The sequence below is a fragment of the Microcebus murinus genome, chromosome 14 (genome assembly GCF_040939455.1).
Source record: "Microcebus murinus isolate Inina chromosome 14, M.murinus_Inina_mat1.0, whole genome shotgun sequence".
Lineage (NCBI taxonomy): Eukaryota > Metazoa > Chordata > Mammalia > Primates > Cheirogaleidae > Microcebus > Microcebus murinus.
The window spans coordinates 51,003,886-51,020,093 of record NC_134117.1 but is presented as its reverse complement, the minus strand read 5'-3'; the positions used below and the strand labels follow the sequence as shown (position 1 = coordinate 51,020,093).

The following is a 16,208-nucleotide window of genomic DNA, read 5'->3' as shown; positions in this document are numbered from 1 at the left end:
CATAATTTCAAAACCTCCGTTAAGTTTTTGATATGTAAGCTGCCTGCCGATATGGGAAAAGATAGATCAAGCTTCCCCTCACACCCCCCACCTTGTTATTTTTTTAGGGACAGCCAGGCCACTCCAGATGGTGTGTTAGTTAGTGTCGGGCATAGCTTTGGAGAAACTTCAACAGACTGAGGCTGTAATGTCAGGATTTTGCTGTGCGTCGCCCCCTCCCCCCCGCAGTTCCCAGGGTAGGAAGGTGCTGAGATGGAAGCCGAGGGACGCCCGCCCACCTGCCACCACCTGTTCCCTCCTCAGGCCTCTGCTATAAATTCTCCTCCCTCGAAGATTCACCCAGCACTCTCCGACAGCTACTGCGCTAAAAGCGCTCCTTCCCCTGTCTGAGCTTCGGGGAAGATTTCATCTTCCTGAAAAGGAGTCTCGGGCTTTCCCAGAGGACTTGAAAGGCCTTCCCTGCACCAGCCACACCAAACTCTGCCGTAGGAAGCTTTCCTTCTCCTTTTCAACTTCACCTTGAGCAAATGGCTTTCCCTTGAACTGAGGGGAAAGTTTCCCCTCAACTGGGGCAAGGGAAGAGACATCAGCCCGGTTATCCAGTAGGACAGAAGGCCGAGTCCCGCACCGGCCCCTGTAAACTGTCTGACTGCACGTGAGTTGCTCTGTTTATGACTTATTTGCCAAGAAGAGCCACGCTGGGAAGCGGCCCGACGGAGAAGCCCACGCGCGGGTGCCGAGCGGCCGGGCGGGCTCGGCGCCTCGCCGCCGCCGCCGCCGCCTCAGGCCGGGCATGAAGTCCTGCAAGCCCAGCGGCCCGCCGGCGGGAGCGCGCGCGGCAGCCCCGTGCGCGGGCGGCGGCGAGTGCGCGGGCTCGTGCGCCGGGGCCGGGCGGCTGGAGAGCGCGGCGCGCAGGCGCCTGGCGGCCAACGCGCGCGAGCGCCGCCGCATGCAGGGGCTCAACACGGCCTTCGACCGCCTGCGCCGGGTGGTGCCGCAGTGGGGCCAGGACAAAAAGCTGTCCAAGTACGAGACCCTGCAGATGGCGCTGAGCTACATCATGGCTCTGACCCGCATCCTGGCCGAGGCCGAGCGGTTCGGCTCGGAGCGGGACTGGGTGGGTCTCCACTGCGAGCACTTCGGCCGCGACCACTACCTCCCGCTCGCGGGCGCGAGGCTGCCGGGCGAGGGCGAGCCCTACGGCCAGAGGCTCTTCGGCTTCCAGCCGGAGCCCTTCCAGATGGCCACTTAGGGCGCGAGAGGTGCCCGGTGCTGAGGGGTGCCGCCCTGCCCCTCGTAGCCCAGGGGCTGTCGGGGTCCCACAGAGCCAAGGATGCTTTCCTCCAGTGTAATTAGTAAACTTTCAGGTTACCTGTATTCGCAACATCAGACCTACGGACACGATCATTTTATTGCCTTTCTTCTCCCCTCCTCTGTATTTTGTAGATGTCATTACTGGATCTTGTGAATGGTTTTGATTGCTGTGAACGTAATGTCCCCTTCCCCTTTTCTGGGCTACTTTGAGGGAAGACAGTCTTTAAAAAAAAATAATAAGATTAGGCTATTCTGCTGTTCCAGTCCTCAGAGAAATAATCACTTTCTTAAACTTCGTAAGTTTGTCCTGTTCCGGTGAAGTTATAGTATCCATTACTTGTGTATGCTCAAAACAGAGCTACCTTCCTGTTGTGTAAATGCATTCACCCTTAGTGCATTGTGTGTGCATGCATGATGTAGAGTCAGACTACCCTTTGCTTGGTAGAGTACATGGGCATGAGCGCTCTGTATTTTTTTAAACTGTGTACACACTATTAAAATATAGATTTTGTAAGATATAATGAAAACGTGGGTTTGTTTTTCATGCCAGGTGCGCTACTAGTTTCCTGATGGCACTAAAGGCCTATTTTGAGGGTGATGATATAAAGTGTTTCTGAGTAAAGATGTGGAATGTTTAAAACTAATTTACACCGATTGGCAAATGTGCTGTTTTTGTAATATTTCCTCAAAAAGCTGATGAGAGTATAAATAATTAACTTGAAAGTTTTCTGTGTCAACGTGGAAATATAGATATATTTTTGTGATTTTTTAAAAAGATTAAATTGAGATATTAATAGCTTTTAATGAACTAGATATGCAGTTCTTCAGTCTTTTATTTTCTCTATTAAGCAAGTTACTACTAATTCTTTACAAGTACCCAAATATATGTTTTTTTTTTTTTTTTTTGAGACAGAGTCTCACTCTGTTTCCTGGGCTAGAGTGAGTGCCTGTGGCATCAGCCTAGCTCAGAGCAACCTCAAACTCCTGGGCTCAAGTGATCCTCCTGCCTCAGCCTCCCGAGTAGCTGGGACTACAGGCATGCGCCACCATGCCCGGCTAAGTTTTTCTATCTATATTAGTTGGCCAATTAATTTGTTTCTATTTATAGTAGAGACGGGGTCTCTTTCTTGCTCAGGCTGGTTTTGAACTCCTGACCTTGAGCAATCCGCCTGCTGTGGCCTCCCAGAGAGTTAGGATTACAGGCGTGAGCCACCACACCTGGCCCAAATATATGTATTTATTCCTATATCTATATAGGAATTTATATATACATATATACACACATATAGGAATAAGTATATGTATTTCTAAAACTAACACAAATAAAAATATTGCTCTTGGAATACCATCAAGGCTAATCAAAATGGGAACAAAATAATATATGTGGTATTGGTTTGAATTACTTTTATTAGTTTGCTTTACCATTGCATGAATAAACGTAGCCCTTAATGTCAAGAGTGACTTGGCGGTGAACAGGATTGCCTGCATTTGGGAGAAAGTCTTACTCATAATTAGGAAAAGCAGGACTCTTAAGTTATCTGTGCATTTGGAATTTGTCACAAGTCAACAACAACAACAACATTTCCCAAATCCTTTTTCATGGATTCTAAAACACAACCTCAGACCCAGCCTCCTATTTGTAATTTATCTACAGAGTGGTCATTAACATTTTTATTTTCTTAGTTATCTTTATCAAAATCCATTTGGTTCGTAATGAAGGAAAGTATCTTCCCTAGCCCATACATACACTTAAACTTAGAAAATCACAAGTAGATCTCCAGAAACCCCTTGGGAAATTGAAGCTGACTTTCCTTTCTGTCTGATAGCTGTAAATAAGAAACTGAGGAGGGTTCAGGGCTTTGCTTCTTTACTGTAGATTTGATAGCAAAATGTTTAATCTCTTGACTCCAACAGCTCTTAGAAGATGTTGTGTAGTCCAGCAGGCAAACAACACAATTCTAGAAGTGATGAAGCCAAGAGTCTCTGGTCACCCTCCACTCTGCAGTGTGTATTTGGTCAATGGCAAGATTACAGGCATTTGCCTTACTGACTATATAAGCACACTAGTCTACTTATTTACACCTTCTAAAAAGCTTCGTCAATAACCTCAGCAAGTTTGTAGAGTTTGAGAATGACCAAAATCAGTGCTAAAAAAATGTATTCCTCAGAGAAGTTCTCAAAAATGTATTAAGATCATTAGTCATTTTTCAGATAGGGTGTCACATTCCCTTCTCTGGACTGTAAATACCTTAAGAAAGAGAACCATACTTTTCATTATATCTCTGTGGCTTCTAGTACAGGGACTTGCGCAGGAAAAACAGTCAACAAATATTTCAATTTTGGCTGTTAACTTGACAGCACTTTCTTAATGAAATCAAACAATTTAATTAAAATGATGGGATTCTAATCCCATGCCTCTTCTTCCCTAACCTCACTCCTCCAGAAGAATGGGAATCAGCCTGTTAAATATTATGCCTTTGGCTGGCTGCTTCTGTGTTTTGGAAATTTTTGGAAGCAACTTAGCTCTTACCAAATTCCTAAGCTTTCTACTCCACTCAATGTACTACTTTTTTCCAGAAAGACATTGAGGGAAAAGTAAATGGGTCACAGTGATCAAATTCAATCATGGATATAACTCTTCAAACTGTATGTTGGGATATCCCTCATGGTTTATGAAGGAGGAGCTCAGATAAAGCCTTTTTGAAGTCAAGATTCATATATATATATATATATATATATATATATAAAATAGAGTTTAGATTGCCAAGCATCCCCAAAGTTGCCACAATATTTTATACTGTTCACCATTGAAAATCCGTTTTCTTTCTAATTTGACAACAGGACATATCAAAATTCAAAAAATATTCTTGTCCCTGAGTTCCCTTTTCTCAACAAATCAACACATATTATCAAGTACCTATTTGTACCCAGGCTCACACAACACTATCCCTGCCCTTGTCTAGGTAGCCAAAAAAACCCACACACATACAAATCAATAAATAGTACTAAACAGAGTATAGCTGAATCCTTCAATAGTGTAGTCCCAGTGATATGTGCCATAAGAGCTCCTAAGAGTGGGTATTACATAATAAAGGAACACCTCCCCTCGCAGGGTTTCGGTTTGACTAGCCATCTGTACAGACTTTCCCTAGGTGCGAACTAGAGGTTGAGGTTCCAAACCCCAAGCTCAGAAGTGTTGAAGAAGCTCATACAAGTGAACAAGGCTATCAAGATGGGAAAGGCCACCTAAGCCAGTGGTTCTCAACCCTGACTACTCATTAGAATCATACCTAAGAAGTCTTTAAAAAAAACCAATCCTTCTGGGAGGCCGAGGCGGGAGGATTGCTCGAGGTCAGGAGTTCGAAACTAGCCTGAGCAAGAGCGAGACCCTGTCTCTACTATAAATAGAAAGAAATTAATTGGCCAACTAATATATATATAGAAAAAATTAGCTGGGCATGGTGGCACATGCCTGTAGTCCCAGCTACTCGGGAGGCTGAGGCAGCAGGATTGCTTGAGCCCAGGAGATTGAGGTTGCTGTGAGCTAGGCTGACGACATGGCACTCTAGCCTGGGTAACAGAGTGAGACTCTGTCTCAAAAAAAAAAACCAAAAAAAAAAAAAAAAAAAAACCAATCCTGGGGCCCTCACCCCAAGAACTGATTCAACTGTTCTAGGGTGGGACCTAAGCATAGTTTTTAAACACTCCCCAGGTGATTTTAATGGGCTTCCAAGGTTGAGAAACATTTAATTAAACAGTATCTATTATGACACCATTAACCTCATTACCCCAAACTGGTTATATTGACTTCCTATTCTTTTTTTTTTAATTTCAAAATATTAAGGGAGTACAAATATTTTTGTTACATGTTTCGCTTTGTAATGCTTAAGTCATAGCTATAAATGTGCCCGTCACATGAATAGTGTTCATTGTACCTGTGAAGTAGGTTTTTGACTGTCCCCTGCTCCCCCTCCCTCCTGCTTGATTTTCATTAAGTTTTATTAATACTTCCCTCTGTGCACATCCTATTCTTTCTATTTGCCAATCTTAAGAAGGACCAGGCTATCTTTCCAAACATCCAGCATAGCCAGTTTCTTAGTTAATGAGTTGAACTTTATACTAATGAAGATTTAAAATTTCTGCTAGATATGGGCCAGATGGGTATATTTTGGTTGTAGTTAATAAAGCTGCAGGATTCAATAATTAAGGCTCAATTCGCTTAAATTTTGCCATGTTATAATAAAAACAAAGTGCTGTTTTTGGACTGAATTTGGCTAGCATCTGCTCTCTGCCTATGTTTCACTAAAGATATCTCTCTTAGATACCTATGAGTGAAAGAAATTTCAAAGTGCATATAAGATCCTAAATATATGACCCATCTTCTCACATGTATACCCATTCCCCTCTCTGATTATAAATATGCTAGTCGGTACACACTTTAGTATTTATTGAATTAACATGGGACTTTTGGATTGCTATTTCAAATTGATAGAGTATCCCTAAAATACCTGAGCTGAAAGAAAACAATAGTCCTGCATTGCTTAACCACGGGGATACATTCCAAGAAATGAGTTTAGGCGATTTTGTCATGCGAACAACATGGATCACACACAAACCTAGATGGTATAGCCTACTACACACCTAGGCTGTGTGGTATAGCCTAATGCTCCTTGACTACAGACCTGTACAGCATATTCCGCACTGAATACTGTAGGCAATTCTAACACAACGATAAGTATTTGTGTATCTAAATATATCTAAACATAGAAAAGGTACAGTAAAAATACAGTATAAAAGATAAAAGATGGTACACCTGTATAAAGCACTTACCATGAATGGAGCTTGCAGAACTGGAAGTTACTCTGGGTGAGTCAGTGAGTGAGTGGTGAGTGAATGTGAAGGCCTAGGATGTTACTATCCACTACTGTAGACTTTATAAACACTGTACACTTAGGTGACCCTAAAATTTATTCCAAAACTTTTTCTTTCTTTAATAATAAATTAACCTTAGCTTACTGGTAATATTTTTATTCTCTCAATTTTTAAGTTTTTAAATTTTTTAGACCTCTTTTTTAAAATAATACAGCTTAAAACAGAAACACGTCGAACAACTATATAAACATATTTTCTTTCTTTATATCCTTGTTCTAAAACTTTTAAAAATTTTTAATTAAAAACTTTTTTGGGGGGAGGAGGGGAAATGGGCATTTGTTGAAACCTTAAAATCTGTACCCCCATAATATGCCGAAATAAAAACAAAAAAACAAAAAACTTTTTTTTAATAACTAAGACACAAACACGCATTAGCCTAGGCCTTCACAGGGTCATCAGGATCATCAATATCAGTCCCTTTCACCTCCACATTTCGTCTTCTGGAAGATCTTCAGGGGCAGTAATACACATGGAGCTGTCATCTCCGGTGGTAATAGTGCCTTCTTCTAGAATATCTCCTGAAGGAATTGCCTGAGGCTGTTTTACAGTTAACTTTTGTTTTTATAAGTAGAAGGGGTACACTTTAAAATAACAATAAAAAGTATAATATAGTAAATACATAAACCAGTGACAGGCATTTACTATAATTATGTACTATACATAATCGTATGTGCTATATTTTGTGTGAACGGCAGTGCAGTAGGTTTGTTTACACCAGCACCACTACAAACATGTGAGTAATGCCTTGCTCTCTGACGTTATGTCATCTATGAAGTCAGGAGGTGATGGGAATTTTTCAGCTCCATTATACTCTTACGGAACCACTGTCGTATATGTGGTTGACTGAAACGTTGCTGTTTGGCACATTACTACTCTGGAAAGCAAGAATTTATCCATCTCACATACTAAGTATATTGTTTATATTTTAAAATTACTATGTATTATGATTTTTTTTTTTTTTTTTGAGACAGAGTCTTGCTTTGTTGCCCAGGCTAGAGTGAGTGCCGTGGCGTCAGCCTAGCTCACAGCAACCTCAAACTCCTGGGCTCAAGCAATCCTTCTGCCTCAGCCTCCCGAGTAGCTGGGACTACAGGCATGCGCCACCACGCCCGGCTAAGTTTTTCCATATATATCAGCTGGCCAATTAATTTCTTTCTATTTATAGTAGAGATGGGGTCTCGCTCTTGCTCAGGCTAGTCTCGAACTCCTGAGCTCAAAGGATCCACCTGCCTCGGCCTCCCAGAGGGCTAGGATTACAGGCGTGAGCCACATCTTAAAAATCTTTCTGGCTGAGGAGAGACTGCCCCTCCCAGGGCTAGCCAAAACAACAAAGGGCTCGATGGGAGCTTGCCTTTGATGTGCAAACTAACCAATCCAAAGCCAGACTTCTGTCAGGGCCATACACCCCAGGAGGCAATATTCCTCTGCATTAATTATCCCAGGGCTAGGTACCAGCCAACTAGGGACCACCACTCCTTAGAGTCCGCCAAAATTATTTACACTTGCCAATCCTGCCCTGCCCTGCCTTTCTCACAGAAACTCCAATAAAGGCCATGTCCTAGGCTATTTCCTAGTTCTAGCCCCTTCTGCCTCCTGCCCAAAGCTGTGCTTTCCCATGAGACCCCCAGCGGCTTGCTGTGCCTCCTGTCTCTAGGATCTGTGAGTCCAATAAACTTTATTTTCTTGAGCCTCTCCTGTGCCTCCTCTTGTGGCCACAGCTGACCACCACATAACAGGACACAGAACTTTAAGTCTAGGACCAAAAAAAAAAAAACAAACCAAGCAAAACAAACCCAACAATTGAGAATAAATAAAATTTTATTTAATGAATAAATAAACAGTCCATCACATCCTCTAAATTGCCTTTAAAAGCATCCAGATTAAATTAAATATTGACTACTAGTTCTTATTTTTCTTCTTCTAATTGCAAAGTTTCCAAACAAAACACAACTCCATGAAGTCTTTAAGAAAGCATGAATAGGGAACAGCAACAAGTGTCACAGAGATGACGTGGTCTACCAGAATACAGTACCATAAACTTCTAGGGAAGGAAGGACACAACTTATGCTCACAGACATTTTGGCCTAAATGATCACTGGGTTTCAGTTCCACACAAAGTCTTAACATGCATGACGCAGAGGAACAGGAATAAAATTCAAGATATGACGCAGAGGAACAGGAATAAAAGTCAAGATCTGTTAATTGCTTTCTAGTAATAGAGGCAAAATATACAGTTTATGTAATTCACTCATTTCAAAATGGCTACCATAATGACATTTCAATAACCAAAAAAGTACTTTAGAAAATAAGTTGACTCAAGCTTCCTGAGATGGAAGCATATCATGTTTGTGAGCCTTCTGGGGCTTGGTGTGTTTTCAAGTGGAAAGAACTCATGCAAGGAGAAAAAAGAAAAGCATTAATCGACTTGATGCCGTTTGAATTAAGTCAGCTGTGGGTGCTCTGTGACTCCTTACTTGAAGTGTGTGTGGGGGAGGGGGGTGTGTGTGTGCACATGTGCATCATTTGTCAGTCATGTGAATCAGCAGGGTTAAATTCAGGCTTGATATAGCTGAGAATGCAGAAACAGAGACCAAAGGGTATGCTCATTTTTGAGCGTTCATCTCTACTAGCTATCCTAAAGTCCACTCATTTCAACAGAAGGCCACTGACGGCTGGCATGGGCCATTTCTTCATTAGGGTTTGGAACGTTACTGTGGAGTTGTCCTTGAACTGCTTAAGCCAGAAAGGAATACAGGGGACTCCGTAGCTATTTCTCTGCACTGCGGAGTCATCATTTCCACTAGCTTCAGTCAAAGATGCAGGAGTCGGAATTCCCCTAGGCTATTCTGCCTATCTTGGAGTAGTAAATTTCCTTGGAATCTGCCTACAGAAAGCAGATAGGGTATTTTTTGAATTCATTTGAGTTTTCTCCAGTTTGTTCATTTATTTTTTTATTTTTTTACTGCATACCGCCTTGGAAGAAGGTATTCCACCTTTATATATTCTTTCCCTTCTAAGGAAAAACAAAGTAGTGGGACAGGAAAGAAATAGGAACTTTTTAAACAAATTAACTACTTTGGAGAAAAATATTTTTCACATTTTCCTTAGAATAAAAAAACCGCTACCACTTTTTTGGGGTCTCTAAAGTAAATTCTTCATAAATATTTATTTATTTATTTGTTCTACCCTCCATCCTTGGAAAAGGTCAAGTATTTTGCTTATTTTTCAGGTAAAGAAAGGGACTCCAGAGGTATAGAAATATTAGCTAATGTATCTAAATTCATCTGAATTATTAAAATCCACCTTGCAATTCACCTAAGAATTCCTAGAAAGAGGGAACTAATGATCTTATATATTTTACAGATTTTTATATTGAGAGGGAGGTCATGAAGGGAGATGAGTAGGTCAAGAAATTCAGTGCTGAAGACTGCAAAAACTAAGCGAAAATCATAAAAGAGGATAAAGTATTTCTAAAATCAAAATACTGAAAAAATAAAAATTTATCAACATTGTTCTGAAAAAATACAGTTGCATTCAAATTTTCTTGTTTGAATTATTTTAGGATTTTTACTGTCTTGAAAATACACAGTAAAACTGTGGACACATAGACATGTAGTAACCTTTTGGTAGTGACCACTATAGTCAATACTAGTATATGATTCACTGATTCTTACAACACTAATTGTAGGGAGATTATAAGAATCTGCCTCTAGTTTGCTGATAACTCATCAAATCTGTGTAGAAACATCAGATTTTTTGGAATATTGAGCAATTCATTTTTGCCATGCTATATGAAAATAATTCATGTTTCTTGTGGGTATTTTTAAAAACACCTCTTACTGTAACAGAACTATACACAGATCTCCATGAATTTCCAGTTGAAAATGGTCAAATTTCGTGTCTCCATCTTTAAATTCCATTTTTAAATATGTCTTTGTTTTCAGTTAAGAAGCATTTTAAGAATGAAGATTAAAATCCAGTTATCTTTCTATTGCTCTAGAGATATTTTAACCAGGTTGTATATAACTCATGTAGTAATTTATATAATTTGAAGAATAATAATTTATAAAAATTACTTTTAAGTATCAAATATATTTGTACATGAAAAAATTTGTTCAGTCATCATCAAAAAGTGATCTTTAAATCTGGAAACTAGAATTGTTTTCTGCATTTTAAAGAAAAATATACATTTATTTCAGCCTCAAAATATTTATTGTCAATGGCTGAGCACAGTGGCTCACGCCTGTAATCCTAGCACTCTAGGAGGCCGAGGCAGGTGGATCGCTCAAGGTCAGGAATTTGAAACCAGCCTGAGCAAGAGTGAGACTCCGTCTCTACTAAAAATAGAAAGAAATTAATTGGCCAACTGAAAATATATAGAAAAACTTAGCCGGGCATGGTGGCGCATGCCTGTAGTCCCAGCTACTTGGGAGGCTGAGGCAGAAGGATTGCTTGAGCCAGGAGTTTGAGGTTGCTGTGAGCTAGGCTGAGAACATGGCACTCTAGCCTGGGTAACAGAGTGAGACTCTGTCTCAAAAAAAAAAAAAAAAAATTATTGTCAAATAGGCTGGGCACAGTGGCTCACACCTGTAATCCTAGCACTTTGGGAGGCCAACGCAGGAGGATTGCTTGAAGCTAGGAATTCAAGACTAGCCTGAGTAACAGAGGAGAACCCATCTCTACAAAAAAATTTTTAAATAGCCAGGTGTGGTGGTGCACTCTAGTAGTCTCAGCTACTCAGGAGGCTGAGGTGGGAGGATTGCTTGAGCCCGGGAGTTTGAGGCTGCAGTGAGCTATAATTGCACCACTGCACTCCAGCCTGGGTGAGTGCAAGAACCTGTTTCTACAAAACAAAAAAATATTTATTGTCAAATAATGTTAAGATATTTTAATTTTATTATTAGGGAAACATTTTCTATTCATCTATACGTTAAAATCTTCTGGCAAACTCATGTTTGTATGCCTCTTTAGTACAGCCATTTTCTTTATGCTTACTCTCAGCATTTACAGCACTATTCTCAGGGGATTGAAAAGTGTGCTCTTTCTCTATTTCTTGCAGTTCCAAGGCTATTGCTCTTTGGAGTTTGAAGTGGCTATTATTTACACATTAACAAAAGGTAGCTTATTTATGGTTCTATAATATGAGGTATGCTAACTAATATAATTAGAAATAAGAGGCAAACATATTTTTAACAAATATGCAATTTTTTTTGCAGTGCACAGATTTATAAAAACATGATATTAGCAACTTTTTTAGCATACTGATGACCACTGCATTGTCAAAGTTTAGAAGATGCTTGGCATTCTTCAAGCAATACTTTAGTAATTAATTTTCTGAAATATTGATCCACTTAGAAAAAGAAAGGGCAATTAGTGGTGAAAAGGGCTTCAACAACTCTATCAAAATCTAAGTAACTGTTCACCTTACTGGCAAAGCACATTAACTTTCAACTTAACCACTAGGGGAAATACTTTCTGTCCAGGTTACCCAAGGACCATGGAAGGGACCTTGAATAAAGGCCATCTTAAGTAAATTTGCCCACATTAATGGCTTCTCTAGCTGCTTTGAGTTTACAATCAACCTATAAGAGCCCATATACAAAAGAATTCAAGATCCCAGTTTGGAAAGTACTTTGGTTGAGCGTGGGGAAGGAGGAAAGGAAGATGCTGTAATCAACAACAATAATTTGGGTGTCTGACTCACTTTCCTCTATCTCTCCTCACAGTGTGTGTTTTTTTTTTTAATACTCTGCCAGCAATTCTATTTAACAGAAGTTGATGGGAGTGAGAAAGCAATTGCTTTTAAAAATGCATCAGCACCTCTGTGTAGTTAAAAGACTCTCAGACATTTGGAGTTTGTTCAATTGGACTGCTTTCTTCTGGACACCAAGCCAAGATGCATGGAATTGGAGCTAGGTCATTGTGGAGCATGAAGCACCCTAGCAGGCCTTGGGGAAGGGGTGAGATGGGACGAGTTACAGAACATGGGGTACAGGGACCTGGGGAGAAAAACAGAGAGTGAGGGCTAGATGCAGAAAGGACCATAGACATTCTTTAGCTTTGACACATCATAGACACAAAAAGACAAAGAGGAAGTAGTCTTTCTTCTCCTCTTATTGGCTGCTTTGCCTGGTGCCCTGTTCTTGGGCATAACCCAATCTAGTGTAGTAAGTACAGGCATACCTCAGAAATATTGCAGGTTTGGTTCCAGACCACTGCAATAAAGTGAATACTGTAGTAAAGTGAGTCACACAAATCTTGGTTTCCCAGTGCATATGAAAGTTATGTTTACACTATAATCTATTAAGTATGCAATAGCATTATGTCTTTAAAAAATGTATATAACTTAATTAAAAAAATACTTTATTGCTAAAAAATGCTAACAATCATCTGAGCTTTCATCAAGTCCTAACCTTTTTGCTGGGGGAGGGTCTTGCCTCCATGTTGATGGCAGCTGACTGATCAGGGTGGTGGTGGCAGTGGCAATTTCTTAAAAGAAGACAACAATGGAGTTTGCAGCATCAGTTGAATCTTCCTTTCATGACAGGTTTCTCTGTAACATGTGATGCTGTTTGATAGCATATTGCCCACAGTAGAACTTCTTTCAAAATTGGAGTCAGTCCTCCTAAACCCTGCCACTGCTTTATCAACTAAGTTTATGTAATATTGTAAATACTTTGTTGTCATTTCAACCATGTTCACAACAGCATCTTCACCAGGAGCGGATTCTATCTCAAGAAACCACTTGCTCTGATTATCTGTAAGAGGCAACTCCTAGCCTGAGCAAGAGCGAGACCCTATCTCTACAAGAAGAAAAATTAGCCAGGCATTGTAGCGTGGGTCTGTAGTCACAGCTACTTGGGAGGCTGGGGCAGGAGAATCATTTGAGCCCAGGAGTCTGAGGTTGCTGTGAGCTATGATGACACCACTGCACTCTAGCCTGGGTAACAGAGTGAGACCTTGTCTCAAAATAAATAAAATAAAATAATTTTTTTTTTAAAAGAGGAGCAACTGCTTATCTGTTCAAGTTTACCATGAGACTGCAGCAATTCAGTCACATCAGGCTCTGCTTCTAATTCCAGTTCTGTTGCTATTTCCACCACACCTGCTGTTACTTCCTCCACTGAAGTCTTCAAAGTCATCCATGAGGGCTGCAATCAACCTCTTCCAAGCTCTGTTAATATTGCTATTTTGGCCTCCTCCCACGAATCATGAATGTTTTTTGTTTTTTTTTTCTTTCTTTTTTTTTTTTTTTTTGAGACAGAGTCTCGCTTTGTTGCCCAGGCTAGAGTGAGTGCCGTGGCGTCAGCTTAGCTCACAGCAACCTCAAACTCCGGGGCTCGAGCAACCCTTCTGCCTCAGCCTCCCGAGTAGCTGGGACTACAGGCATGTGTCACCATGCCCGGCTAATTTTTTCTATACATATTAGTTGGCCAATTAATTTCTTTCTATTTATAGTAGAGACGGGGTCTCGCTCTTGCTCAGGCTGGTTTTGAACTCCTGACCTGGAACAATCCGCCTGCCTCAGCCTCCCAGAGTGCTAGGATTACAGGCGTGAGCCACCACACCCGGCCTCCTGTACATCTTCATCAGAGCTCTTAGGTGCCCAGGTGCCTTGTTAATGAGTAGTAATATTTTGAAAGAAAACATTTTTTTCTGAGTAGTAACTCTCAGTAGTAGGCTTACAATGTTCAGTAAACCATCCTGTAAGCACATGTGCTATCATAGCCTATGTTGTTCCATTTATAGAGCACAGGCAGAATAGATAATTCTTAAGGGCCCTAGGATTTTCAGAATGGTCAATGAGCATTGGCTTCAACCTAAGTCACGAGTTACATTACTTTGAAGTTTTTAACTCAGGCATTGACTTCTTTCTAGCTATGAAAGTCCTAGATGGTACCTTTTTCCAATGGAAGGCTGTTTCATCTGCATTGAAAATATGTTGTCTAGTGCAGCCATCTTTAATCAATTATCTTGGCTAGATCTTCTGGGTAAATTCTGCAGCTTCTATATCAGTACCTGCTGCTTCACCTTGCACTTTAATATCATGGAGACAGCTTCTTTCTTTAAACCTCATGAACCCACCTTTGCTAGTTTCAAAATTTTCTTCTGCAGCTTCCTCACCTCTCTTAGCCTTCACAGAATTGAAAAGAGTTTTAGGGCCTTGCTCTGGGTTAGGTTTTGGCTTAAGGATATGTGGTGGCTGGTTTATCTTCTAAGCAGATCATGAAACGTTCTCTATATCAGCAATAAGGCTGTTTTGCTTTCTTATTATTCATGGGCTCACTGGAATTGCTACTGGAGTAGCAATTTTAATTTCCTTCAAGAACATTTCTTTTGCATTCACAATTTGGCTCAAAAGGCCTAGCTTTCGGCCTGTCTCAGCTTTCAACATGTCTTCCTTGCTAAGCTTAATCATTTCTAGCTTTTGATTTAAAGTGAGAGACTTGTGATTCTTCCTTTCATTTCAACACTTAGAGGCCATTGTAGGGTTATTTTTTACTATTTTATTTTTTTGAGACAGAGTCTCACTCTGTTGCCCTGGCTAGAGTGCAGTAGCAGCTTCATCATAGCTCATTGCAACTTCAAACTCCCGAGCTCAAGCGATCCTCCTTGCCTCAGCCTTCTGAGTAGCTGGGACTACAGGCATGTGCCTCCATGTCTGGCTAATTTTTTCTTTTCTTTTCTTTTCTTTTTTTTTTTTGTAGAGACAGAGTTTCACTCTTGCTCAGGCTGGTCTTAAACTCCTGATCTAAAGCAAACTTCCCACTTCAGCCTTCCAGAGTTGTGAGGATTACAGGCATGAGCCACCAAGCTTTGCCTCATTGTAGGGTTATTAATTGGCCTAATTTTAATACTGTATCTCAGGGAACAGGGAGGCCAAGGAGATGGAGAGAGACAGAGGAATGGCCAGTGGTAGAGGAGTCAGAACACACAAGATTTATGGATTAGGTTCCCTGTCTTCTATGGGCATGGTTCATGGTGCCCCAAAACAATTATAATAGTAACATCAAAGATCACTGATCACAGATCACCATGGATAATGATCACTTACAGTATTGAAAATGTTTGAAATATTGTGAGAATTACCAAAATGTGATGCAGAGACACAACACGAGGGCACATGCTATTGGCAAAATGGTGCCAATAGACTTGCTCAACACAGGGTTGCCACAACCTTCAATTTGTAAAAATGGCAATAACTGTGACACACAATAAAGTGAAGTACAATAAAGTGAGGAATTTTCTGTACTGTGATTCAGTCATGAATTATTTAATAGACGGGCTTTTCTGGATTCACTTGAGAATCTAACACTGGGTAATACGTGTGGATGGAAATATATTCTGAGTTTTAAGCAGCCAATTTACAAATGAACATTTGGAGGGCAATCCATTTATCATTTAATGATTATCCAAATAAACCCGTCCCTACAAACATCAGCTTTTGACTCCTCTGGGAATTATTTTCCATGGCATGCATCATTTAGAGCCTTAGTTCTACCTACTGCTTGTCTCTTGACCATTTAAATTTTCATTAGATACCTATGAAAGTTAAGTGATTAATAAAAAAGAAAATGCAGTTAAACCAGTTCTATTTGGAAATTCTGGGTAGGTTTACCTAGGTGAAGGGCGATTTGTCCAAAAGTCAGTTTGGTTTTAACAGCATATTTTCTTTCTCCATTTCCCCTCGGATCCCCAGTGCCATGACTAATCAAGTTATGAAAAGGCCTTCAGATACTTGGAGAGAAGAGTGTTTTGGGATCTGCATGGTTTTTTGAAATGAAGCACCAGGTGAATTATATCAACTTTTCTTCTTTCTCTGGTCCATTTTTGCAGGGTTTTGGGTTTCCTCTGGGTGCTTCATGAATGCTGCATGTCTAACAAGTGTAGCACAAAATATAATAGTAGGGTTTAATAAGGCTGACATGTGTGCTTATTTCTATTTTCCAGGCATGCATTGC

General features: G+C 40.5%; 1 protein-coding gene across 1 annotated transcript; it reads left to right on the top strand.

The window, feature by feature from the left end:
* The first annotated feature begins 793 nt into the window (after window positions 1-793).
* On the top strand, window positions 794-1,252 carry ATOH7 (atonal bHLH transcription factor 7). Its single transcript, XM_012762915.3, has one exon. The coding sequence runs from the start codon at window positions 794-796 to the stop codon at window positions 1,250-1,252; it is 459 nt and encodes a 152-aa protein (XP_012618369.2).
* Window positions 1,253-16,208: the final 14,956 nt, after the last annotated feature.